Consider the following 27775-nt stretch of genomic DNA (forward strand, 5'->3'; position numbering starts at 1 on the left):
ACAGTAAGACAGCAGGCACTTTCAAACGAAGAGAGAAGGAAAAATATATATACATAGATACACATATATACATGTATATACATAATAATAATAATAATAAATTTTATTTATATAGCGCTTTTCAGGACACTCAAAGTCACTTCACAGTGGATACAATAATAAAATATCACAAAAATTTACAACATAAAGTCAAGCATTAAAAGCGATTTTGAACAGGTGAGTTTTGAGTTCTTTCTTGAAGGTGGGGAGGTCAGAGCAGTCACGGAGGGGTTTTGGTAGTGAGTTCCAGAGGGTCGGGGCAGCGATGGAGAAGGCTCTGTCCCCCCAGGTTCGGAGCTTGGTCCTACAGGGCAGGGACAGGAGGTTGGAGCTGGAGGAGCGGAGGGAGCGAGATGGAGTGTGGTGGTGGAGCAGGTCTGTGAGGTAAGGAGGGGCCAGGTTGTGGAGAGCTTTGAATGTGATAAGAAGGATTTTGAAGTGGATGCGCTGAGGGACGGGGAGCCAGTGGAGCTTGTGGAGGACAGGAGTGATGTGTTCATGTGAGCGGGTGTGGGTGAGGAGGCGGGCAGCAGAGTTCTGAATGTACTGTAGTCTGTTGAGGGTTTTGGATGGTGTACCATAGAGGATGCTATTGCAGTAGTCGATTCTGGATGTAATGAATGCGTGGATGAGAGTTTCAGCGGCACAGAAGGTGAGTGATGGGCGGAGACGGGCTATGTTTTTGAGGTGAAAGAATGCAGTCCGGGTTATGTGCTTGACGTGGGGTTCAAATGAAAGAGTGGGGTCGAGGAGCACACCGAGGTTACGGATGAGTGAGGATGGAGAGAGTGTGGTGTTGTCAAAGTGGAGGGTGAAGTGTTGTGAGGATTTGGCGATGTTGTGTGGACCGATGATGATGAAGTCTGTTTTGTCGCTGTTAAGTTTGAGGAAGTTGTGATTCATCCAGTTTTTGATGTCTGTTAGGCAGTGGGTGAGAGTGGAGTGGATTGTGGGGTTGATGGATGTTGTGGAAATGTAAAGTTGGATGTCGTCAGCGTAGCAGTGAAAACGGAGACCGTGACGACGAATGATGTTGCCGAGGGGGAGGATGTAGAGAATGAAGAGGAGAGGACTAAGCACCGAACCTTGGGGGACTCCCTGCTGCAGGGGGGCTATGGAAGAGGAGGGGGGTGATAGCAGCCAGCTTGAGAGACTGTGGGACAGAACCGGAGGAGAGGGAGGAGTTTTTGATTTGGGTGATCAGTGGAGAGAGTACAGGAAGACAGGCTTTGATGAGAGGAGAGGGAATGGGATCCAGGGAGCATGTAGAATGTTTAATGCCGGAAAAATGTTTTGTCAGGTGAGCAGGGGAAATGGGTGTGAAGTGAGAGAGCTGTTGAAGGGGCGGAAGAGGATCAGGTGGAGCGGTGTGGGAGGAGGAGAGGTCTATTGAACTGTAAATGGAATCTATTTTGGACTGAAAGAAGGATTGAAATTGATTGCATTTGTCAGTGGTGAAGGAAGATGAGGTGTTGTAGTTGGGTTTTAGGAGTGTGTTTATTGCGGAAAAGAGAACTTTGGGGTTATTGGAGCCGGAGTGGATGAGGTTGGAGTAATATTTGGACCGGGCAGAGTTTAGTGTATCTTTATATTGCTGTATGTAGTCTGTGTAGATTTGGAGATGGACAGTTAAACCAGATTTCTTGTACAGTCTCTCAAGCTGGCGCTTACGGGACTTCATTTGATGGAGCTCAGGGGTGTACCAGGGGGCAGTATGGGTGAAAGAGACGGTTTTAGTTTTGGTGCGGGCCAGTTCGTCAAGACAGGAGGATAGGGTGTTGTTGTAGTGAGAAACAAGTTCAGAAGGGTTTTCAGACAGAGAGGGAGGGGAGGTAGCCAGTTTGGAGGAGAGTAGAACAGAAAGAGCTGGAGAGTCAATGGATTTTATATTTCTGAAAGTTATTGTGCGTTTTGCTTTATGGGCTATGAGGGGAATTTGTATGTTAAAGGTTATGGCAAGGTGGTCAGATATGCAAAGGTTATGGCTGGAAAGATTGTTTATTGTGGGACCAGTGGAGCAAACCAGATCAAGAATGTGACCGTGAGTGTGAGTGGGGAAATTGACATATTGAGTGATGTTGAAGCATTGAAGAAGGTCCATGAATTCAGCAGCGGGTTTGGAGTTGACATTGTCTATGTGGAAATACATATATAAACATACACAGACATGCACCCACATGTACAAATATGTAGGCTGGAATTGGATATACTAATCAGTTTGATGAGAAAACAACAATTTCAAAATCAATTTCAAGATCAGATGCAAAGGGATGAATATAATGGTATGCTGTGTTTACACAAACCTCTTACTTTAGAAAAACTGTCTACCGACGAGGACGGGATTCAAACCTACATGTACAGAGCACAATTGATTTGCAGTCCATCGCCTGAACCAGCGGTTTACAGTTCTCTATTTTTACACCACAAAAAAAAGAAAAAAATCAGCACCTCCTTGAAGCCGGATTTGAACCAGCGACCTAAGGATTGCAGTTTGGATTTCTACAGTCCTCCGCTCTACCAACTGAGCTATCGAAGGTCAGAGAACAATGTACTGTTGTCAAATCAGACTCTAGCAAAGGGGAAGATTTGACTCAATATGTGTCTGTAGGTTGAGAGGTTGTGGAATTGAGAGGCTATGGACACGCTGAAGTTGGAGCGATACAGATGGAGGTGGACATGCTGAAAATGAAGGTGGATACGCTGAAGTTGTAGAAATACAGATGGAGTTGTACTCATGTACTCCTGAGGGGCGGGTGGGCTGGACAGGAGATCCGGGTTGAACCGCAGGGGGATGCTGGACAGCTGCTCGGTCGTGGCCGGCGTGGCGATCGCCCAGGGCCGCAGCGTTCGCCACGCCGTCCACGCCTCCCGTTCGAATGGGGGCAGGCCGTCCAGCATCGAAGGTGGCAGCATCTGGCAGAGCTTATATATACCCTGGCTGCCTTCCAGGGCCATGGAGTGGCCAAAGAAGGGTTTCCAGGGGGCGTGACAGAGGGGGTCCCAGAACTTGCGGACCAATTTTTGTCTTAGGGCGTTCTTTTTTTTGACTAGGTCCACAAGTCCCAGACCCCCGCTGTCGTCGCCCCCCACGCAGGTATCGTGGGCCACGAGCGTCCTCTCCCCCCTCCAAATGAAGCGGCCGACGGTCCCTCTCAGTCTGTTTGCGACGTCGCCCGGCAGGTGGAGCACTGTCAGCGTGTGCACCAGCGTGGACATGCAGAGGGCGTTGACGACCAGCACCTTCCCTTTTACAGTGAGCGCCCTGAGGTTCCAAAGCGAGATGGTCTGCCCGATCTTCACTAGGGCGCAGACCACCTCGTCTTTCCCCATCAGGATGCCCAGCACTTTGTACTGGTCGTCCGCTCTCCGCATGTCCACGCTGAGGCGTGCCGGGGCTTAAAGTGCATAGCCAGGTACTTAAAGTGCATAGTTTTGTACCATTTGTGGATCCCCTGTGGTCATCGTAGGAGATCCCAGATGAAGCCTTTAGAACAACTGACAATTTGTAAAGGAAGGGGGATTAGCTCAAATGGTAGAGCATTTGATTAGCATGTGAGAGGTAGTCATATCGATGCCCGCATCCTCTCATTGTATTTTAGACTGCAATGCTCCCTTCAAGGTCTGGACTGTGGTGAGAGGATTGGAGGATATGCGGATTTCCCATGTCTAAATCCACTCCACTGTCCATCTCTGTCTGTATATCTCCATCCTCGCGGTATCCACCTCCATCTGTATCTTCTGTATCTATCTTCAGTGTTCCCATCTCCAACTTTTGTCTTTCTTAAAACACAGAATACAACATTGATATTTGAAGAAAAGCTAAGCTTATTTTTCTTGTGGGGCAAATAAAGAGAACCTTAAACACAGTGGTCAAAGTGATGATTCCTCTTCATGTATCTAACATCCAGTGAGAGAGTTTCTATTAAAACGGCCTAAATAGAAATCACAGGATAAGTTTTAACCTTGGACTTTTGGTACTTAAATCAAATGCTGAGGATGGAGAGATACAGACAGAGGTGGACAGTGGAGTCTATTTAGACAAGGAAAATCCGCATATCCTCCAATCCTCTCACCACAGTGCAGACCTTGAAGGGAGCCTCACAGTCTAAAACATAACTGGAGGATGCAGGCATTGATCCCGCTACCTCTCACATGCTAAGCGAGCGCTCTACCATTTGAGCTAATCCCCCTGTGATGTAGATGTCTCCTAGCACGATGAGTACCCACTAAACATCCAACATTACTGTAACCGCAGCCACATACGGGTGAAACAGAGGTACTTAAAGTGAATAGTTTTGTACCATATGTGGATCCTCTGTGGTCATTCTCGGAGATCTCAGATGAAGCCTTTAGACCACATGTGTCAAACTCAAGGCCAGGGGGCCAAATGCCATGTCAGTTTATCACAGAAACCGTTAAAAAAAAAAAGTTAAAAAGTAAGTACGTTTATTTTACATAACATTCAGTTACATTTAGTGACATTTACACTGCCGCACAGTCACATCTGGCCCTTGATGGCGGCCATTTTGCTGATGTGGCCCTCAGACGAGTTTGACACCCCTGCTTTAGACTCACTGACAGTTGGTAAAGAAAGGGGGATTAGCTCAAATGGTAGAGCGCTTGCTTTGCATGCGAGAGGTAGAGGGATCAATGCCCGCATCCTCCAGTTATGTTTTAGACTGCGAGGCTTCCTTCAAGGTCTGCACTGTGGTGAGAGGATTGGAGGATATGCAGATTTCCCATGTCTAAATCCACTGCACTGTCCACTTCTGTCTGTATCTCTCCATCCTCAGGCATATTTTTCTTGTGGGGCAAATAAAGAGAACCTTAAACACAGCGGGCAAAAGGATGATTCCTCTTCACGTATTTAACATCCAGTGAGAGAGTTTCTATTAAAACGGCCTAAAGAGACATCACAGACAAGGTGGCTGAGTGGTTAAGGGGATGGACGGAGGCTAATTAGCTATGTGCTAACTAGCTATGTGCTAATTCAAATCCATAACACGTTTGTTTTAGGTCCCAAAAGTCCAAAGTTATATATCTTATGCATGTCCTCCTCCACCTTCAGTGTGGCCTTCTCCACCTCTTTTTTTGTCAGTATGCCCCTCTATTTCAATACAAAGAAAATGGTAAAATGAAACTCAAGAGAATAATATAATTATTTTATTTAATTTTTTTTTTTTTTTGTGTGTGTGTGTTACTTGGCTGTTACTGAGGGGAATTAGACACATCTCTGAAATAAATTTGTTTTATTTATGTTTTCATTTTGATGTTCTTAACTGTAGTAACATCTATGGTGTTACGGGTCGATTTTGACCCATATATATTTATACTGAGAAGGAGGCAAAAAAGTTTTGTTTTTTTTTAACAATAAAACTTTAAACACAAAATCAAAATCAGAACATGTCATAGAAAAAAAAATATAGATTTGCAAGGTCAAATAATCAACAAAACAATCAAGCAAATCAAAGCAATTGAAATCAGTTTCTAGTTTGTGTATGCAAGAACTTGTGTATTTGTGTGTGTTCAGATGTATGTGTGGCAAAATGTGACACTTTTAGTGTGTTCTTTGCAGAGATATTTATTGCAGGTGAAGCACGATGTACTTGTCGTTCTGTCCTTACTGCTTGGGCAGACCTGACACCTCTTCCTTTTAGAGTCAGGTGGCCTGAGTGGGGTTGTGGCTGGTATTGAGGCAGGGCTGGCTGAGGAGGATGCTGGTGTGCATGGTCTTTGGCGTGGACGGAGTGCTAGAAGAGCGCTGCAGCTGTCTGACCAAGGCTGCAGCCTCTGGATCTTGGGGCACCCACTGTCTTCGCTCAATGTGCGCCTTGACAAGGGAATTTCCCAGCTCCTCAAGAAAAATTTTCCGCTTGTATTTTTTGGTTGAGTTCCAACCTTGGTCGATGTGGGTCCACAACACAAATGCATTATATGCAGACACATCAACCATGTTGTAGAACACAGCCATTGGCCATCTTCTGGTCATTCGCTGGCAAGTGTAGGTGGCAGTCAGCTTGTCGAGGTTGTCCACTCCGCCTTTGTTTTTGTTATAGTCAAGGATAATTATGGGCTTTCTGTCACTTCCTGATGACACGGCTGCATCTCTGTGCAGAGTAGACATAAGTACCACACTCCGGTTCTTCTTTGGACAATATGAGACAACAGCGGTGGTGTCTGTAAAGCAAAACTTTGAGGAAAGTGGAGCCCTGCCCTTCACCTGCGAAATTTCAGCAGGCAGCTCAGGTTTATTTTTCTTTACTGTGCCCACCATGGTAAGTTTCCTCCTAAGAAGCTCTTGTCCAAGGTCATAGCTGGTAAAAAAATTGTCACAAGTGATATTGTGACCCTGTGTGAGTGAAAGCTTCAGTCGTGGCCTACGTACCTCTGCCTGCACACGTTGAAGATGGAGGAGGACATGCTGAAGACGGAGGTGGACATGATGTAGATGGACAGATACAAGTGGAGGGGGACACGCTGAAGATGGAGGTGGACATTATGAAGATGGAAAGATACAGATGGAGGGGGACACGGTGAAGATGGAGGTGGACACGGTGAAGATGGAGGTGGACATGATGAAGATGGAGGTGGACATGATGAAGATGGAGGTGGACACGATGAAGATACACTCAATATGTGTCTATAGGTTTAGAGGTTGTGGAATTGAGAGGCTCTGGGCAAAGAAACAACACAAAAGAGGATATGTCGATAGTCATTAGCTTCAGTGCTAGATACACTTTCTATACTGTATTTCCAACTTGTACTTCATTAAAACTGTCTTTCGACGAGGATGGGATTCAAACCCATGCGTGCAGAGCACAATGGATTAGCAGTCCATCGCCTTAACCTCTCGGCCACCTCGTCTGTGAGTTAGAATGTTTTAATAGAAGCTCCCCTCTCACTGGATGTTAGAGACGCGAAGAGGAATCATCATTTTTCTCGCCACGTTTAAGGTTCTCTTTATTTGCCCCACAATGAAAATGTTTGGTCCTCTACAGCCCTCCACTCTATCAACTACCAAGTTGGACTCTGGTAAAGGGTAAGATTTGACTCAATATGTGCCTTAATGGGTTTAAAAGGAAATCTGAGGACTGCCAAATATCAATATTGTATTCTGTCTTTTAAGTAGGGTGCGTTGAAATGGGACAGCCCTTGTCGTGCCGGAAATTACATAACTGCCCTTCGATGCACACTTCCAAAGGTGATTCTAAGGCCATTTTGGAGAATTGGGACATGGCTACGGACAGAGTTCGACAGTACAGTGGATTTAGACACGGGAAATCCGCATATCCTCCAATATTCTCACCACAGTGCAGACCTTGAAGGGAGCCTTGCAGTCTAAAACACAACTGGAGAAGGCGGGCATTGATCCCACTACCTCTCGCATGCTAAGCGAGCACTCTACCATTTGAGCTAATCCCCCTCCATTTGAATTTCTCAGTTGGTCTAAAGGCTTCATCTGAGATCTCCTATGATGACCACAGGAGATCCACAAATGGTACAAAACTATTCACTTTAAGTACCTCTGTTTCACCCGTATGTGGCTGCGGTTACAGTAATGTTGGATGTTTACTGGGTACTCCTCGTTCTATCTTCAAAAAAAAGAACTGCTGCTGTGAAGTTGAGAGACTGGGCAAGGAAACACCACAGACCAGAAACTGTTGTTAGCCATCAGCTAGGTGCTAACTTCCTGAGACTTAATTTACTTATATTTAAGGAAATCACATGGGACTATAGTGATCCTCATCAAAACACTTTTTGCTGTTTATCTAAATGGACATTTATAGATAAACCTTTTCAGTGAGTGTTTTACTTTCTGTGCCAAACTTTTCTGCTGCTTCTCATGGACAATGTCTGGGCATTTCTCTTTGACCCTTAGGTTGTGGAATTGAGAGGCGATGGGCAAGGAAACAACACAAACCAGGACATGTCGTTAGCCATTACCTTAGGTGCTAGTTATACTTTATATGCTGTGTTTACACATACCTTGTAGATTAATAAAACTGTCTTTCAACGAAATACAAATGTAGTTGGACATGCTGAAGTTGGAGCGATACAGATAGAGGTGGACAAGCTATAGATGGAGAGATACAGTTACAAATTTCATGTAATACAAAATTTGCCTTCTAGAAAGCCACACAGAGGCCATCTAGATTTTAACTGGAGACCTCATGATCTGCTGTCAAAAGTTCTACAATATACCAATCCCGCTACCTCTCGCATGCTAAGCGAGCACTCTACCATTTGAGCTAATCCCCCTTCGGTACCGGTCACAGTAATGTTGGATGTTTACCGGGTACTCCTCGTGCTATCTTCAAAGAATAACTGCTGCTGTGGATTTGAGAGACTGTGGGCAAGGAAACACCACAGACCATTTGTGTTCTGCCGCGGGACGTCTGAAGACTCCAGGGATCAGCACTCTGTAACAGGCTCGGGTGTTCATCTCGGTCAGCTTCTTCCACACGGTCCCGCCCGCCCAAACGTCAAAGTCGAAACCGGTGGTGGGGGAGTCGACTCCTCCCGGCCCGGGGGTACTCCCCCCGAGGGCCGGCGCACCACGGAGTGGAGCACCTTCCCCAAGGAAGGACCCCCATTTGACTCCGACACTCAGGGCGAAACGGAGGGCCATGTTGGAGACCGGGGTCCGTCAGAAGGTTAGGCCGGCAGCCGCGAAGCACCCCCGGGCAACCTCTATGTCAAAGTCCCCGGTGGCGCCCAGCAGGTCGCCGACACGGACAAACCCCGCTCTCTCAAAGTTCTGAACCGCAGGGGGATGCTGGACAGCTGCCCGGCCGTGGCCAGCGCGGCGATCGCCAAGGGCCTCAGCACTCGCCACCGCTCGAATGGGGGCAGGCTGTCCAGCATCGAGGGCGGCATCGATATCTGTTGATCAATTTCAAAAGCTGCATCGCCCAACGTGGGGCTCGAACCCACGACCCTGAGATTAAGAGTCTCATGCTCTACCGACTGAGCTAGCCAGGCACTCTGATCACAGGAAGACCTGTGTCAGATCCCAATAGACGTTTTGCTATAGATTACTTTTGAGATGAGGTTGTACGTGGCTGTTAAGGCTATCAGTTAATCAAGTTCAAAAGGACTTTCGCCCAACTTGGGGCTCGAACCCATAACACTGAGATTATGATGGGAAGAGAGGGCTTTTAGCTGTTTTGCTACACCAAATGGAATACACTCCAAGGAAAAGCAAAACTGGATACGGTTTGGATTTCTACAGTCCTCTGCTCTACCAACTCCGCCAAAGCTGGGGAACAATTGTCTGCATAAGATGGGGAAGATGTGAGGGGGAGGGGGAGAAGGGGGGAGGAAAAAAGCCGAGTTGGAGTCCGAACTTCTACCAAGTACCTCTATGGATGTATTCAACACCATGGCCTACGACTTTATTGTACGTTGCCAACAGGGTTATTCATTTGAATTTGTCAAATGTTTTGTGCAATATTAGTAGCATTAGTAGTAATATACATTTATTGAAAAACAACGGATTAAATTACAATGTCCTTGAAGGAAAGCTAGACTCTTTTGTTAAGGACTGGTCACCCCTGCGTGACTTTTTAGGCCCAGAATGGCAGACAATAACACATATAGGTATGGACTAAAAAGTAAATGGGCAATTGTGAAGTGAATCTGAAGTAGACTAGATTACTGATATTTTATGTTATAAAGGCTCCTACTGGTATGATATTGTCCCCCTTGTGTGTATTTATTTGGTGTTTGGTGTGCATTGTTTTTTTTTGTTTTTTTTGTATGTGTATATGTATGTATATATGTATGTGCGTTTCTGGCTATATATGTGCACATTATGTATATGTGTATGGGTTTGTGTATATATAATATGTGTATATGTATGTATATATACATTTTATTTCTACATGTATGTATGTGTGTGTATGTATGTATATATATATATATATGTGTGTGTGTGTGTGTGTGTGTGTGTGTGTGTATGTCAGTGTATGTATGTATATGCATATATATATATTTTTTCCTTTTCCTTTTTATATTTGAATTTACTGCCCCAACAGGGAGACACTAACTAACACACTAACCTCTGTGGTCATTCTCGGAGATCTCAGATGAAGCCTTTAGACCACATGTGTCAAACTCAAGACCCGGGGGCCAAATGCCATGTCAGTTTATCACAGAAACCGTTAAAAAACAAATTAAAAAGTAATTACGTTTATTTTACATAACATTCAGTTACATTTAGTGAAATTATACTGCCGCACAGTCACATCTGGCCCTTGATGGCGGCCATTTTGCTGATGTGGCCCTCAGTGAAAATGAGTTTGACGCCCCTGCTTTAGACTCACTGACAATTTATAAAGGAAGGGGGATTAGCTCAAATGGTAGAGTGCTCGCTTAGCATGTGAGAGGTAGCGGTATCAATGCCCGTATGCCTTGCATCCTTTTAGACTGTGAGGCTCCCTTCAAGGTCTGCACAAGGATATGCGGATTTTCCGTGTCTAAATACACTCCACTGTCCACCTCTGTCTGTATCTCTCCATCCTCAGCGTATCATCCTCCATCTGTATCTATCTTCAGTGTGCCCATCTCCAACTTTTGTCTTTCTTAAAAACATAGAATACAACATTGATATTTGAAGAAAAGCTAGGCGTATTTTTCTTGTGGGGCAAATAAAGAGAACCTTAAACACATCGGGCAAAATGATGATTCCTCTTCATGTATCTAACATCCAGTGAGAGAGTTTCTATTAAAACGGCCTAAATAGAAATCACAAACAAGGTGGCTGAGTGGTTAAGGGGATGGATGGAGGCTAATTAGCTATATGCTAACTAGTTACGTGCTAATTCCAATCCATAACACGTTTGTTTAAAGTCCCAAAAGTCCAAGGTTATATATCTTAGGCATGTCCTCCTCCACCTTCAGTGTGTCCTCCTCCATCTTCAGTGTGTCCTACTCCACCTTCAGTGTGTCCTCTTCTATCTGTATATCTCCACATATTGAGAGAGAGTAACATCTATTAAAACAACGTAAAGCTGAACCACAGATGAGGTGGCCGAGTGGTTAAGGCGATGGACTGCTAATCCATTGTGCTCTGCACGCGTGGGTTCGAATCCCATCCTCGTCGACAGACAATTTTAATGAAGTAAAATGTAGAAATACAGCATGTAAGCGTATCTAGCGCTGAAGCTAATTGGTAACGACATATCCAGGTTTGTGGCATTTCCTTGCCCAGAGCTTCTCAATTCCACAACCTCTAAACGTACAGACACATATTGAGTCAAATCTGCCTCACATATTGAGTCCAATTTGGCAACAGAATATTAGTTTCTGACCGTCGATAGCTCTGTTTGTAGAGCTGAGGACTATGGAGTTTGAATCTGATATCCTTAGGTCACAGGATCAAAGGATTTTCTTTTTTTTTTTTTTTTGTGGGGCAAAATTAGAGAACTGTAAACCCCTGGTTCATGTGATCGACTGCAAATCGACAATACAATAAAACTGGACTCACTGTTCACAAAGAAATGTACAATAACCATACCATATTATACAAGGACACTCTTTCTTCTGCCACATCTAACTACTACTCTGGTCTAATTCAGTCAAACCAACATAACTCCAGGACTCTCTTCTCCTTTCTCAACAGCATCACTAAATGTCATGATCCGCGCTGTCCGCTCCTGGTTTTACTTCTGTCCTGCTCTTTCCCTCCCTCACCTGCCAGATCTGGGCTGGGCTCCTGGCTCCTCCTGCGCTCACCTGCAGCCCATCAGTGCAATCAACACACCTGCTGTGCATAAAAGGAGCTGGGAGAAGAGACTCAGCGCGGGATCATTGTCGTGTCACGTCTTTCCTGCCTGCGTTCCTGTCGCCCCTGTGTTCTTGTCGTGCTCCGGTCCTGGATGTCTCCTGCCTGCTCTGCCCTACGCCCGTCTGGTCTGCCTGTCGTCCTGTGGTTCCTTCATGTCCCCGGTCCCTGTGTTTCCTGTGTAGCTGCTCACTTGCTCACCTGCTCACCTCCGGATCACCCGCTGTTTGTTCTTGTCCTATCCTTACAATAAATCCTGTAAATATTCCCCGAGTCTGCATCCTTTGGTCCGCTACACACACCCGTTACGACACTAAACCCCCTGACTCACTCCTCTACCACCTGCAATCCACGACTTCTGTAATTCACTCATGTCATTCTTCACATCTAAGATCATCAACATCCACCAACACCTTACATCATGCGGAGCTGCAGTTTCTGGAGTAGACATCCGTGCCCCTCCATCATACCCCGGCACCACATTTTCCAGCTTTACCCTCCCCTCTGTCATGGACACTGCAGAACTCCAAGAAAATCCAAACCCTCCACTTGTTCCCTTGACCCTCTCCCTACTGCCCTTGTCAAAACCTGCCTCCCTGTACTAGCTCCCCTCATCACCAATATAATTCATTCTTCTCTCACCTCTGGAACAGTTCCCTCATCACTCAAAACTGCCACAGTCACTCCAATTCTTAAAAAAACCTGGTTTAGACCATAAAGATTTCAACAATCTCCGTCCCATTTCAAACTTACCTTTCATCTCCAAAATCCTTGAAAAAACTGTTGCCTCTCAACTACATGTCCACCTCAATAATAACAATCTCTGTGAACTGTTTCAATCAGGCTTCCGACCCCTCCACAGCACAGAAACCGCACTCATGAAAATCACAAATGACCTCCTCATGGCAGCTGATACCGGTTTACTCTCCATCCTCATCCTCCTCAATCTAACCGCAGCCTTCGACACCATCTCCCACAGCCTTCTCCTCCATAGACTATCCTCCATCGGTATCACTGACATCCCACTCACTTGGTTCACCTCATACCTCACCAACCGCACACAGTACATTCATTTAAAATCACACACATCCAACACCTTCCCTTTATCCGCTGGGGTTCCACAGGGCTCTGTCCTGGGGCCCCTCCTTTTTATCATCTATATCCTCCCTCTTGGTTTCATCTTCCGCAAGCACAACATTCACTTTCAGTGTTACGCGGATGACACCCAGCTCTTCCTTTCCTCCAGGCCCTCGTCATCACTCCCACCATCCTCCCTTATCCTCTGCCTACAGGAAATCAACACATGGTTCTCCACTAACTTTCTCATGCTAAACAGTTCCTAAACAGAAGTCCTCCTAGTAGACACCTCATCCACACTCTCCAAATCTAACAGCTTTTCAATCAACATCAAAAACTCAACTGTCCATCCTTCCCCTCAGGTCAAGAGTCTGGGTGTCATCCTCGACAGTACACTTTCCTTTCACTCACACATCAATAATGTCACCCGGTCTGCATATTTCCACTTACGCAATATCTCTCGTCTTCTCCCCTCCCTCACTCCTCACACCACTGCCATTCTAGACCACAGCCTTGTAACTTCCCACACTGATTACTTCGAGGAGGCCCTGGCCTTTCGGTTAATTAATGTGCACGCGCCTAACAATATCCCAGACAGAAGGACCTTCTTCACTAACTTATTCCAATATGTTAACAATAAAACCATCATCATAGGAGATTTTAACACAGCCCTAACAAAATTCGACATATCCTGCAATAATTCATTCCAAAACGACCCCAGCCGATCCTTACTCATACAGATAACACACACCCTCAACTTGACCGAAATATGGCGCGTGCTACACCCAAGGGCCAGGGCCTTCTCGAGAAGGCAGGTCGTCCAGGGCATATTGAAACAGTCCAGGCTAGACATGTGCTTCTCCTCTGGGTGCCTGCTCAGAAATCTGGACAGGGCCGAGTAAACGTGGACGGGCGTCAGCGACCACTCACCGCTCTCAGTTAGCTTCTCCCTCACGGAGGGCCGGGGCTCCGCCTTGCGGGGCGCCGGCCCCTAGGGGGAGCACCCCCTCGTCAGGGACTGCCCGGTGTGCGGTGAATCCCCCGAGACTTTAGAACACCTATTTCTCGAATGTGGTGCCGCCCGCCGCTTCTGGGTCCGGGTCCAGGACCTCCTCGCCCAGAGGCTGAACTGAAGTCTCCCACCGCCGGCGGCCCTTGGAGGGGACGACCAGGTGCGCTGGTCTCTCCTGTTCGGGGCCACTGTTCATTTACTTTCTTCATCATGTCTTCGTCCACCCTAACCCCTCATGTGTCCTACCTCATCCCGAACCCCCCCACATGCCCTAATGTCACCCGTCTTGTGATGTACATATACACATATTTATTTACTATTTCCTGTATGTTCTCCCCATCTCCCCATGTCGTTCCCTTCCCCAATGCCCCCCCCCCCCCCCCCCCACATAACCCAATGTGTTCTTGTACGTGTACTGTGTTTTTACTTTGTAAAATGTTCTTTTGATAATAAAAGACAAAAAAAAAAAAAAACTCCACAGCAGCAGTTCTTTTTTGAAGATAGCACAAGGAGTACCCAGTAAACATCCAACATTACTGTTACTTGTAATCAAGGGGGATTAGCTCAAATGCTAGAGCGCTCGCTTAGCATGCGAGAGGTAGTGGGATCGATGCCCGCATCCTCCAGCCGTGTTTTAGACTGCAACTCTCCCTTCAAGGTCTACACTGTCAATGTCAACACCCTCTTCCAAAAATCTCACCAAATCAACATGTAATTGGCCATTTCAGTCCACTGCCAAGTTTACAAACATAGATTGTAGGGGTATAGCTCAATGGTAGAACATTTAACTGCAGATCTTGAGGTCTCCAGTTAAAATCTGAATGGCCTCTGTATGGCTTTTTAGAAAGAAAATTTTGTACTACATGAAATCTATATCTGTATCTCTTCTTCTACAGCATGTCCTCCATCTGTATCTCTCTATCTTCAGTGTGTCCTCCTCCATATTCAGTGTGTGTGAAAGTAAAACTCACTGAAAAGGTTCACCTATAAACGTGTCCACCTCCATCTGTATCCCTCCAATTTCAATGTGTCCTCATCCTTTTGTGTGTGTGTGTCCACATCCATCTTCAGCATGTCCTCCTCCATAACACTCTAGGTCGGAGGTCGATGATCGGCTTTGTTGTCGTGTCATCTGATCTCCGACCGCGTGTCTTGGACACTCGGGTGAAGAGAGGGGCTGAGCTGTCAACCGATCACCACCTGGTGGTGAGGTGGATCCGCTGGTGGAGGAGGAAGCCGGACAGACCTGGCAGACCCAAGCATATTGTAAGGGTCTGTTGGAAATGCCTGGCAGAGCCTTCTGTCAGAGAGGTCTTCAAATCACACCTCTGGGAGAACTTCTCCCTGATCCCGGGGGAGGTTGGAGACATGGACTCCGAGTGGGCCATGTTCTCCACCTCTATTGTCGATGTGGCCGCTCATAGCCGTGGTTGTAAGGTCTGCAGTGCTTGTTGCGGCGGCAATCCCCGAACCCGGTGGTGGACACAGGAATTAAGGGATGGATTAAGGGATGGATTAAGGCAAACTGAAGAAGAAGTCCTATCGAGCCTTGTTGGCTCGTGGGACTCCTGAGGCAGCCGATGAGTACAGGCGGGCCAAGCATACCGCGGCTCGTGCAGTTGCAGAGGCAAAAACTCGGGGTTGGGAGGAGTTCGGGGAGGCCATGGAGGAGGACTATCGGACGACCTCAAAGAAATTCTGGCAAACCGAGGAGCTCGGAGTAGAGCCGCTGCTCCTACACGTCGAGAGGAACCAGTTGAGGTGGCTCGGGCATCTGCTTAGGATGCCTCCTGGACGCCTCCCTAGGGAGGTGTTCTGGGCATGTCCCACCGGGAGGAGGCCCCGGGGAAGACCCAGGACACGCTCTATGTCTCTTGGCTGGCCTGGTAACGTCTTGGGGTCCCACCGGAGGAGCTGGTGGACGTGTCTGGGGTGAGGGGAAATCTGGGAGTCCCTGCTCAGACTGCTATCCCCGCGACCCAGCCCCGAACAAGCGGAAGAAAATGGATGGATGGATGGAGGTTAAGGTACTGGACGGTTAATCCATTGTCTTCTGCTTGCGTGGGTTCAAATCTTTCCACGTTGAAAGACAGTTTTAGTAAAGTACAAGGTGTGTGTAAATACAACATATAAAGTATAACTAGTACCTAAGGTAATGGCTAATGACATGTCCTGGTTTGTGTTGTTTCTTTACCCATCGCCTCTCAATTCCACAGCCTAAGGGTCAGAGAGAAATGCCCAGACATTGTCCATGAGAAGCAGCAGAAAAGTTTGGCACAGAAAGTAAAACACTCACTGAAAAGATTCATCTATAAATGTCCATTAAGATAAACAGCAAAAAGTGTTTTGATGAGGATCACTATAGTCCCATGTGATTTCCTTAAATATAAGTAAATTAAGTCTCAGGAAGTTAGCACCTAGCTAATGGCTAACATCAGTTCCTGGTCTGTGGTGTTTCCTTGCCCACAGTCTCTCAACTTCACAGCAGCAGTTCTTTTTTGAAGATAGCACGAGGAGTACCCACTAAACATCCAACATTACTGTAACCGCAGCCACATACGGGTGAAACAGAGGTAAAGTGAATAGCTTTGTACCATATGTGGATCCTCTGTGGTCATTCTCGGAGATCTCAGTTGAAGCCTTTAGACCACATGTGTCAAACTCAAGGCCCGGGGGCCAAATGCCATGTCAGTTTATCACAGAAACCGTTAAAAAAACAAGTTAAAAAGTAATTACGTTTATTTTACATAACATTCCGTTACATTTAGTGACATTTACACTGCCACACAGTCACATCTGGCCCTTGATGATGGCCATTTTGCTGATGTGGCCCTCAGTGAAATTTTTTTTGACGCCCCTGCTTTAGACCCACTGACTGACTGAAAGGAAGGGGGATTAGCTCAAATGGTAGAGTGCTCACTTAGCATGTGAGAGGTAGTGGGATCAATGCCCGCATCTTCCAGTTGTGTTTTAGACTGCAAGGCTCCCTTCAAGGTCTGCACTGAAAATGCAGACCTCCAAAAAATCTCACCAACAGATCATGTAATTGGCCATTTCAGTCCACTGCCAAGTGGAAGTTTTTTTTATTTGAACATAAAACAATATTGAATTAGATGCAGACAGCACACAGTGGTCTTAGTTTCATAACCATGACTCTGCAGCATGTCCAACTCCATCCATATTTCTACAACTTCAGCTTTTCCACCTTCATTTTCAGTGAGTCCACCTCCATTTGACTCTCTATTTTTTCAACGTGTCCACGGCCATCTGTATTTCTCCAAATTCAGGATGTCCACCACCATCTTCAGCATGTCCACCTCTATCTGTATTTCTCAATCTTCAGCGTGTCCACCTCCATCTTTCAGTGTGTCCTCTTCCGTTTTCAATGTGTCGACCTCCATCTGTATCTCTACAACTTCATTGTGTCCTCCTCCATCTACAGCGTGTCCTCCTCTATATCAAGCAGCAGAAAAGTTTGGCACAGAAAGTAAAACACTCACTGAAAAGCTCCACCTAAAAAGGTCCATTTTGGTAAACAGCTAAAAAGTGTTTTGATGAGGATCGTGATAGTCCCAAGCAATTTTCTTAAAATCTCACCAAATCATCATGTAATTGGCCATTTCAGTCCACTGTCAAGTTTACAAACATAGATCATGGGGGTATAGCTCAATGGTAGAACATTTGACAGCAGATCATGAGGTCTCCAGTTAAAATCTGGATGGCCTTTGTGTGACTTTCAACAAGCGCATTTCGTATTACATGAAATCTTTATATGTATCTCTCCATCTACATCATGTCCACCTCCGTCTTCAGCATGTCCTCCTCCTCCAGACGTACGTAGGCCACGGCTGAAGCTTTCACAAATTCTACAAGAGGACAGATAACAGTTTCCTCATTATTTTTGTGCTTTTGCTTCAGTCAGTTTCAGCACTCAAGCTCAAGCATCTTGTTATTAAATTTGAGAAAGTTTTAATTCTTGGGGATTTTTACATACACATTGATGACCCTTCTTGCAGTATAGCCTCTGAGTTGCTGTCACTCACAGAGTTGTTTCATTTTAAACAGCATGTGTCTGGTCCCACACATAAGAAAGGACATACATTGGACCTTGTTTTCTCCTTTGGCATCAACATAGACCCGCCCAGTATTGTGGATATTCATGTTACAGACCACAGCTGTGTGTATTTTAATTTGTCTTTTGATATAGACAGCCATCCGCATAAAGTGATTTCTCAAAGGAGAATTATAAATCAAATTGCTTTTAAGAAATTCTCTGAATTATTTGAACCTAGTTGACCAGTGACAGTTGCAATGAAGTGGATTCTTTTGCCCAGTCTTTTAATAACCATTGCCTGTCTATCTTAAATGAGGTTGCTCCTGTCAAGCACAAAATATTTCGTCCTAATAAACCCTGCCCCTGGATGAACGAGAACATTATGGCTTTTAGGAGAACATGTCGTCAGGTAGAGCATCTGTGGAAATCTACAAAGCTTGAGGTGCACAGATTATATTTAAGAGAGTTGATCTCATCACTGAATGAAATGATTAAACACGCCAGATCGGAATATTTTTCTAATCTTGTGAATTTGAACAAGAAAAATCCAAAAATCTTGTTTGATACCATCCACAACATTGTATCACCTTCAGCTCCTCTGGTGCCCATATACACAACAGAAGACTGTAACAAATTTTTAAACTTTTTTGTGAAAAAGGTTGATAATATCAGGGCAAGTGTGAAACCATCTCTGGGTAGTACCCCCAGTGTTGGTTCTCCATTGTGCTCTTGGTCTTCATTTATGCCTGTGAATTTGGAGGATGTTAGTGCTTTAATAAAAAAAGATGAAACCCTCTTCTTGCCCACTTGATGTTGTGCCCACCTCACTGTTTTTAAAGGTGTTTGATGTGATCGGTCCACATATTGTCAGATTGATAAATATTTCTCTGTCAACTGGGTCAGTACCAAGGTCTCTTAAACAGGCAGCTTTAAGTCCTATTCTAAAGAAGCCAAATTTGGATCCATCGGAGCCAGGCAATTACAGGCCAATATCAAAATTGCCTTTTCTAGCTAAGATTGTGGAGAAAGTAGTTGCAGGGCAGCTGACCACTTTTCTGAATAGTCAATGTATTCTTGATAAGTTTCAGTCTGGGTTCCACAGGATGCATTCCACTGAGACTGCCCTGCTAAAGGTCTCTAATGATATATTGATGGCTGCAGACTCTGGCCAGTACAGTGTATTGGTTTTATTAGATCTGTCCTCAGCTTTGACACAGTTGACCACAAAATACTGTTATGTCGACTGCAAAATGAGATGGGAATTTATGGGACTGTTCTTTCATAGTTTTCTTCTTACCTGACCAACAGAACTTTTGCCATGTTTGTGAATAATATAATGTCTGAAGTCACTCCCCTGTTACATAGTGTCCCACAGGGCTCAGTCTTAGGCCCAATTCTGTTCCTTTTGTACATCAGCCCTCTCGGTAAAATTATAAGGACCTTCAAAAATGTGTCTTGCCATTTGTATGCTGATGACATCCAATTGTACTGCTCCTTCAATGATTCAGAGTTACATAAGTTAGCTGAGCTATTAAATTGTGTCTCATCTATTAAGGACTGGCTTGCTCACAACTGTCTTCAATTAAATTATAGTAAAACTGAAACTCTGATTGTTGCTCCTGAAAAGAAAGTTCCTTTAATCAAACAACACCTGGGTTCTCTGGGCTCCTCTTCCAGGCCTCGCCTCAGAAACCTTGGTGTTCTATTTGACCAGTCAATGTCCCTGGACAGCCATTCTAGACAGTTGGTTAAAAACTGCTTCTTCCATCTGAGATCTATCTCTAAACTGAAGGCAATGTTATCTAAATCTGATCTGGAATTGATTATTCATGCTTTTATTTCTTCTCGTTTAGATTATTGTAATTCACTCGTCTCCAGTTGGTCCAGAACACTGCAGCAAGGCTTTAAACAGGAACCAACGGAAGGGCACACATCACTCCGGTTTTATCCCCTTTACACTGGTTACCTGTCAAATTTAGAATTGATTTTAAAATTTTAGTCTTGACTTTTAGAGCTTTTAATGGACAGGCCCCTGAATATATCTCAGAAATGCTGGTTCCTTACACCTCTGGCCGCTCCCTCCGGTCTTTGGGCCAAAACCTTTTGAAGGTCCTTAAGATCCGGTTTATAACTCGAGGAGACCTGTCCTTTCAAGCAGTAGCCCCTAAACTGTGGAATGTCCTGCCCTTGTCTCTTCGTCTGGCTGACTCTGTTGACTCCTTTAAAAAGCAGCTGAAGACACTGTTATTCAGACAAGCTTTTAGTTAATTTACTACTCTTTGTCTTAGTTTATCTGTTGAACATTTATTGTTGTTGTTTTATCTATTTTTATCTATTTTTATTTGCACTCTGTAAAGCACTTTGTGATTTTATCTGTGAAAGGTACTATATAAATAAAGTTTACTTACTTACTTACTTCAGCATGTCCACCTCCTTCTCTATCTCTCCATCTTGGTGGTAAACAGCTAAAAAGTGTTTTGATGAGGATCGCGATAGTCCCAAGCAATTTTCTTAAACATAAGTAAAATAAGTCTCAGGAAGTTAGCACCTAGCTAATGGCTAACATCAGTTCCTGGTCTGTGGTGTTTCCTTGCCCACAGTCTCTCAACTTCACAGCAGCAGTTCTTTTTTGAAGATAGCACGAGGAGTACCCACTAAACATCCAACATTACTGTAACCGCAGCCACATGCGGGTGAAACAGAGGTACTTAAAGTGAATAGTTTTGTACCACATGTGGATCCCCTGAAGTCATCATAGGAGATCTCAGATGAAGCCTTTAGACCACATGTGTCAAACTGGCCCAGGGGCCAAATGCGGTCCGCCACGTCAATTTATGGAGCCCGCGAGAAGATAAATTAAAAGGCATGACTGTCATTTTAAAATAAGTCTATGCTGCTTTAATATTTGCACTGATAATAAACTAATGAGATTTTCCCAGCAAGTGGAACTGAGAAATATTTGCAAATAATCATGAAAAATGTAATCATCAAAATGTTCATGAAGAGGAAAATGTTGGCATGGAAGGAAGTTGGGAAGAAGAAAAGTGAAGATGAATACAAGTTTGTGCTTTGAGGAGAAAAATCTGTTTTTTGTGTTTTGAGGCGGGGTCGGTACAATCTACATTGACAGTTTGACACCAAACACAGAGCTAAGTATGCAAAAGTTAGTCTGCAAGAAAAACAACAAATTGTCCAATAATTAAAAGGCTGTAAAAGGCCGTATTTGAAGTAGAGCTGAACGTCTGTGAGGAGGTGCGTCCTGACCAGATACACACTTTTAAAAATGTCAGTTTATCACAGAAACCATTAAAAAAACAAGTTAAAAAGTAATTACATTTATTTTACATAACATTCGGTTACATTTAGTGACATTTACACTGCTGCACAGTCCAATTTGGCCCCTGATGGCGGCCATTTTGCTGATGTGGCCCTCAATGAAAATGAGTTTGATGCCCCTGCTTTAGACCCACTGACAGTTCGCAAAGGAAGGGGGATTAGCTCAAATGGTAGAGCGCTTGCTTCGCATGCGAGAGGTAGTGGGATCAATGCCCGCATCCTCCACTTATCTTTTAGACTGCGAGGCTCCCTTAAAGGTCTGTACTGTGGTGAGAGGATTGGAGGATATGTGGATTTCCCATGTGTAAATCCACTGCACTGTCCACTTCTGTCTGTATCTCTCCATCCTCAGGTGTATTTTTTTTGTGGGGCAAATAAAGAGAACCTTAAACACAGCGAGCAAAAGGATGATTCCTCTTCACGTATTTAACATCCAGTGAGAGAGTTTCTATTAAAACGGCCTAAAGAGAAATCACAGACAAGGTGGCTGAGTGTTTAAGGGGATGGACGGAGGCTAATTAGCTATGTGCTAACTAGCTATGTGCTAATTCAAATCCATAACACGTTTGTTTTAAGTCCCAATAGTCAAAAGTTATATCTTAGGCATGTCCTCCTCCACCTTCAGTGTGGCCTCCTCCACTTTCAGTGTGTCCTCCCCCACCTTCAGTGTGTCCTCCTCCACCTTCAGTGTGTCCTCTTCTATCTGTATCTCTCCATCTCCACATATTCAGTCAAATCTTAACTACTACCAGAGTCCGACTTGGTCACAGTACATGTTTTTTTTTTCTCACTTTTGATAGTTCAGAACTGTGAACACATTGGGCAAACATTCCTTTTTGTGTAACGTAACGTCCAGTGAGAGAGTAACATCTATTAAAACAACCTTAAAACTGAACCACAGACGAGGTGGCCGAGTGGTTAAGGTGATGAACTGCTGATCCATTGTGCTCTGCCTCTCAATTCCACAACCTCTAACCTTCCTCTCGTGTTAGCTTTCTATTACCATCTTTTATGTTAACGGGTCAGTTTTGACCCGTGTCCTAAATCAGCTGTAAAATACACTAAAAGCAATCATCTATAATCAAATTTGTTTCTTATCTCTTGATTACCTTGTTAGGCTTCCTTTTCCATGAAAATGTTAGTTTTAATGTCTTTGGTGGGAGACTCAGCTCTTTTTTTTGTCAGTATGCCCCTCTATTTCAATACAAAGAAAATGGTAAAATGAAGCTCAAGAGAATAATATAATTATTTTTTTTGTTGTTTTTTTTTTTGTGTGTGTTACTTGGCTGTTGCTGAGGGGAATTAGACACATCTCTGAAATAAATTTGTTTTATTTATTTTTTCATTTTGATGTTCTTAACTGTAGTAACATCTATGGTGTTACGGGTCGATTTTGACCCATACATATTTATATTGAGAAGGAGGCAAAAAAGTTTTTTTTTTTTGTTTTTTTTTTTTAACAATAAAACTTTAAACACAAAATCAAAATCAGAACATGTCATAGAAAAAAATATAGATTTGCAAGGTCAAATAATCAACAAAACAATCAAGCAAATCAAACCAATTGAAATCAGTTTCTAGTTTGTGTATGCAAGAACTTGTGTATTTGTGTGTGTTCAGATGCATGTGTGGCAAAATGTGACACTTTTAGTGTGCTCCTTGCAGAGATATTTATTGCAGGTGAAGCACAATGTACTTGTCTTTCTGTCCTTACTGCTTGGGCAGACCTGACACCTCTTCCTTTTAGAGTCAGGTGGCCTGAGTGGGGTTGTGGCTGGTATTGAGGCAGGGCTGGCTGAGGAGGATGCTGGTGTGCATGGTCTTTGTGGCGTGGACGGAGTGCTAGAAGAGCGCTGCAGCTGTCTGACCAAGGCTGCAGCCTCTGGATCTTGGGGCACCCACTGTCTTCGCTCAATGTGCACCTTGACAAGGGAATTTCCCAGCTCCTCAAGAAAAATTCTCCGCTTGTATTTTTTGGTTGAGTTCCAACCTTGGTTGATGTGGGTCCACAACACAAATGCATTATATGCAGACACATCAACCATGTTGTAGAACACAGCCATTGGCCATCTTCTGGTCATTCGCTGGCAAGTGTAGGTGGCAGTCAGCTTGTTGAGGTTGTCCACTCCGCCTTTGTTTTTGTTATAGTCAAGGATAATTATGGGCTTTCTGTCACTTCCTGATGACACGGCTGCATCTCTGTGCAGAGTAGATATAAGTACCACACTCCGGTTCTTCTTTGGACAATATGAGACAACAGCGGTGGTGTCTGTAAAGCAAAACTTTGAGGAAAGTGGAGCCCTGCCCTTCACCTGCGAGATTTCAGCAGGCAGCTCAGGTTTATTTTTCTTTACTGTGCCCACCATGGTAAGTTTCCTCCTAAGAAGCTCTTGTCCAAGGTCATAGCTGGTAAAAAAATTGTCACAAGTGATATTGTGACCCTGTGTAAGTGAAAGCTTCAGTCGTGGCCTACGTACCTCTGCCTGCACACGTTGAAGATGGAGGTGGACATGATGAAGATGGAGGTGGACATGATGAAGATGGAGGTGGACATGATGTAGATGGACAGATACAAGTGGAGGGGGACACGCTGAAGATGGAGGTGGACATTATGAAGATGGAAAGATACAGATGGAGGGGGACACGCTGAGGATGGAGGTGGACACGGTGAAGATGGAGGTGGACATGATGAAGATGGAGGTGGACATGTTGAAGATGGAGGTGGACATGATGAAGATGGAGGTGGACACAATGAAGATGGACAAATAAAGATGGAGGTGGACATGACAAAGATGGAGGTGGACACGATGAAGATGGACAGATACAAATGGAGGGGGACACGCTGAAGATGGAGGTGGACACGGTGAAGATGGAGGTGGACATGCTGAAGACGGAGGTGGACATGATGTAGATGGACAGATACAAGTGGAGGGGGACACGCTGAAGATGGAGGTGGACATTATGAAGATGGAAAGATACAGATGGAGGGGGACACACTGAGGATGGAGGTGGACACGGTGAAGATGGAGGTGGACATGATGAAGATGGAGGTGGACACAATGAAGATGGACAAATAAAGATGGAGGTGGACATGACGAAGATGGAGGTGGACACAATGAAGATGGACAGATACAAATGGAGGGGGACACGCTGAAGATGGAGGTGGACACGGTGAAGATGGAGGTGGACATGATGAAGATGGAGGTGGACATGATAAAGATGGAGGTGGACATGATGAAGATGGAGGTGGACACAATGAAGATGGACAGATACAGATGGAGGTGGACACGCTGAAGATGGAGGTGGACACGATGAAGATAGAAAGATACAGATGGAGGTGGACATGACGAAGATGGAGGTGGACATGATGAAGATGGACAGATACAGATGGAGGTGGACACGATGAAGATGGAGAAGGACACGGTGAAGATGGAGATGGACATGATGACGGTGGAAAGATACAGATGGAGGTGGACACGCTGAAGATGAAGATGGACAAGATGAAGATGGAGGAAGATATGTTGAAAAAGGAGGTGGACACGATGAAGATACACTCAATATGTGTCTATAGGTTTAGAGGTTGTGGAATTGAGAGGCTCTGGGCAAAGAAACAACACAAAAGAGGATGTGTCGATATTCATTAGCTTCAGTGCTAGATACACTTTCTATGCTGTATTTCCAACTTGTACTTCATTAAAACTGTCTTCCGACGAGGATGGGATTCGAACCCACGCATGCAGAGCACAATGGATTAGCAGTCCATCGCCTTAACCACTCGGCCACCTCGTCTGTGATATAGATGGTTTTAATAGAAGCTCCTCTCTCACTGGATGTCAGATACGCGAAGAGGAATCATTTTTTTCGCTGCGTTTAAGGTTCTCTTTATTTGCCCCATAATGAAAAATGTTTGGTCCTCTACAACACTCCACTCTACCAACTACCAAGTTGGACTCTGGTAAAGGGTAAGATTTGACTCAATATGTGCCTTAATGGGTTTAAAAGGAAATCTGAGGACTGCCAAATATCAATGTTGTATTCTGTCTTTTAAGTAGGGTGCGTTGAAATGGGACAGCCCTTGTCGTGCCGGAAATTACGTAACTGCCCTTTGACACACACTTCCAAAGGTGATTCTAAGGCCATTTTGGAGAATTGGGACATGGCTACAGACAGAGTTCGACAGTACAGTGGATTTACACATGGGAAATCCGCATATCCTCCAATATTCTCACCACAGTGCAGACCTTGAAGGGAGCCTCGCAGTCTAAAACACAACTGGAGGATGCGGGCATTGATCCCACTACCTCTCGCATGCTAAGTGAGCACTCTACCATTTGAGCTAATCCCCCTCCATTTGAATTTCTCAGTTGGTCTAAAGGCTTCATCTGAGATCTCCTATGATGACCACAGGAGATCCACAAATGGCACAAAACTATTCACTTTAAGTACCTCTGTTTCACCCGTATGTGGCTGCGGTTACAGTAATGTTGGATGTTTACTGGGTACTCCTCGTGCTATCTTCAAAAAAAGAACTGCTGCTGTGGAGTTGAGAGACTGTGGGCAAGGAAACAACACAGACCAGGAACTGTTGTTAGCCATTAGCTAGGTGCTAACTTCCTGAGACTTAATTTACTTATATTTAAGGAAATCACATGGGACTATAGTGATCCTCATCAACAATTTTTGCTGTTTATCTAAATGGACATTTGTAGATGAACCTTTTCAGTGAGTGTTTTACTTTCTGTGCCAAACTTTTCTGCTGCTTCTCATGGACAATATCTGGGCATTTCTCTTTGACCCTTAAGCTGTGGAATTGAGAGGTGATGGGCAAGGAAACAACACAAACCAGGACATGTCGTTAGCCATTACCTTAGGTGCTAGTTATACTTTATATGCTGTGTTTACGCACACCTTGTACTTTACTAAAACTGTCTTTCAACGAAATACAAATGTAGTTGGACAGACCCACGTCCTCCAGAACATCGCCACCATCACCGCCCGCCCGACCGTCCACCTGATCACCCATCCAGAACCAACCTCCCCCTCGTCAGACTCATCATGTCCATAGCCCGGTACACCATCTTCTTCATCAGAAACCTCCACCTGTACGATCAGCGCACCGCCCCCCACTGGACCCTGTTCACGAACCGCCTTACCACCCACCTCCAACACCTTTTTTTTTTTTTTTTTTACTTTTATTATCAAAAATATCATCTCATAAAATCTCAGTACAAAGTACATTGGGGCAAGTGGGGGGGGGGGGGGGGGGGGGGGGGATGGAAACACACATGGTGGAAAATGGGGAACATACAAGAAATAATAAATAAATGTGTACATGTACATCACAAGACAGGCGACACTGGGGCAAGTAGGGAGGGTGCGGGGTTGTATAGGACACATGGGGGGGCGGACTGGGACATAATTTGAGAAATAATATTCAACAATATTAGCACATTTTCGTTTTAGTCTTTCAGAATCCAAGGTGGGGTGGGGGATGAGGTGAGTGATCAAAAGTGAAAGTCCAAATGTCCTTGGGGGGTGACGGTGATGAGGGTGTTGCGGGGGAGCAGGGTCTTGTTAAAACGGTGGGGGATGGCTATGTGAAGGTGTTGGAGGTGGGTGGTAAGGCGGTTTATAGATGGATCTTTTCAGTGTTTATCTGTGCCAAACTTTTATCCTGCTTCTCATGGACAATGTCTAGACATTTCTCTTTGAGACTTAGCAAATATTATTTACATATACCATTTGAACTCTTCATCCTTCATGTTTAGCCTTTTTCATGTGTGTTCAGAGAATGCTGTTTACTCTGAGAAAGAATTGCTTACATCAGCTTGAGTGCTGAAACTGACAGAAGCAAAAGCACAAAAATAATGAGCAAACTGTTATCTGTCCTCTTGTAGAATTTGATAAAGCTTCAGCGGTGGCCTACGTACCTCTGTCCTTGTGTACATTCTAAAGGTCTTTTTGCTGGAGCACAGGAAATGGTAAGGCACAATTAGTTATACTTTATATGCTGTGTTTACACAAACCTCTTACTTTAGAAAAACTGTCTACCGATGAGGACGGGATTCAAACCTACATGTACAGAGCACAATTGATTTGCAGTCCATCGCCTGAACCAGCGGTTTACAGTTTTCTATTTTTGCACCACAAAAAAAAGAAAAAAAGAGGCATCTCCTTCGAGCCGGATTTGAACCAGCGACCTAAGGATTTCAGTTTGGAATTCTACAGTTCTCCGCTCTACCAACTGAGCTATCGAAGGTCAGGCGATAATGTACTGTTGCCAAATCAGACTCTAGCAAAGGGGAAGATTTGACTCAACACACACCTTGTACTTCATTAAAAATGTCTTTCGACGAGGATGGGATTCGAACCCACGTGTGCTGAGCACAATGGATTAGCAGTCCATCGCCTTAACCACTCGGCCACCTCGTCTGTTAGTTTGTTTTAATAAAAGTTACTCTCTCACTGGACG

At 44.7% G+C, this 27775-nt stretch overlaps 1 protein-coding gene and 7 non-coding genes across 8 annotated transcripts; 1 reads left to right on the forward strand and 7 right to left on the reverse strand.

The window, feature by feature from the left end:
• Positions 1 to 201: 201 nt before the first annotated feature.
• On the reverse strand, positions 202 to 3411 carry LOC117375687 (uncharacterized; the record flags this gene model as incomplete). The annotated part of the gene is made up of 3 exons (XM_033972000.1): positions 2772 to 3411; positions 1711 to 1905; positions 202 to 1151 (listed from the first exon to the last, which is right to left on the reverse strand). Coding segments are annotated over exons 1-3 (1785 nt in total), but the record flags the coding sequence as incomplete, so codon positions are not given.
• On the reverse strand, positions 2489 to 2575 carry trnay-gua (transfer RNA tyrosine (anticodon GUA)). The gene is given in 2 exon segments: positions 2489 to 2524; positions 2539 to 2575. It is a non-coding gene; the product is annotated as a tRNA-Tyr (tRNA).
• A 3410-nt stretch (positions 3412 to 6821) lies between the features above and the next one.
• Positions 6822 to 6903, reverse strand: trnas-gcu (transfer RNA serine (anticodon GCU)). The gene has a single exon. It is a non-coding gene; the product is annotated as a tRNA-Ser (tRNA).
• Positions 6904 to 8948: 2045 nt separating this feature from the next.
• Positions 8949 to 9021, reverse strand: trnak-cuu (transfer RNA lysine (anticodon CUU)). The gene has a single exon. It is a non-coding gene; the product is annotated as a tRNA-Lys (tRNA).
• Positions 9022 to 11061: 2040 nt separating this feature from the next.
• trnas-gcu (transfer RNA serine (anticodon GCU)) lies at positions 11062 to 11143 on the forward strand. The gene has a single exon. It is a non-coding gene; the product is annotated as a tRNA-Ser (tRNA).
• A 13867-nt stretch (positions 11144 to 25010) lies between these two features.
• Positions 25011 to 25092, reverse strand: trnas-gcu (transfer RNA serine (anticodon GCU)). Its single transcript has one exon. It is a non-coding gene; the product is annotated as a tRNA-Ser (tRNA).
• Positions 25093 to 27475: 2383 nt separating this feature from the next.
• On the reverse strand, positions 27476 to 27562 carry trnay-gua (transfer RNA tyrosine (anticodon GUA)). The gene is given in 2 exon segments: positions 27476 to 27511; positions 27526 to 27562. It is a non-coding gene; the product is annotated as a tRNA-Tyr (tRNA).
• Positions 27563 to 27653: 91 nt separating this feature from the next.
• On the reverse strand, positions 27654 to 27735 carry trnas-gcu (transfer RNA serine (anticodon GCU)). Its single transcript has one exon. It is a non-coding gene; the product is annotated as a tRNA-Ser (tRNA).
• Between the last annotated feature and the right edge of the window lie 40 nt (positions 27736 to 27775).

Source organism: Periophthalmus magnuspinnatus, chromosome 9 (assembly GCF_009829125.3).
Source record: "Periophthalmus magnuspinnatus isolate fPerMag1 chromosome 9, fPerMag1.2.pri, whole genome shotgun sequence".
Classification (NCBI taxonomy): Eukaryota; Metazoa; Chordata; class Actinopteri; order Gobiiformes; family Gobiidae; genus Periophthalmus; species Periophthalmus magnuspinnatus.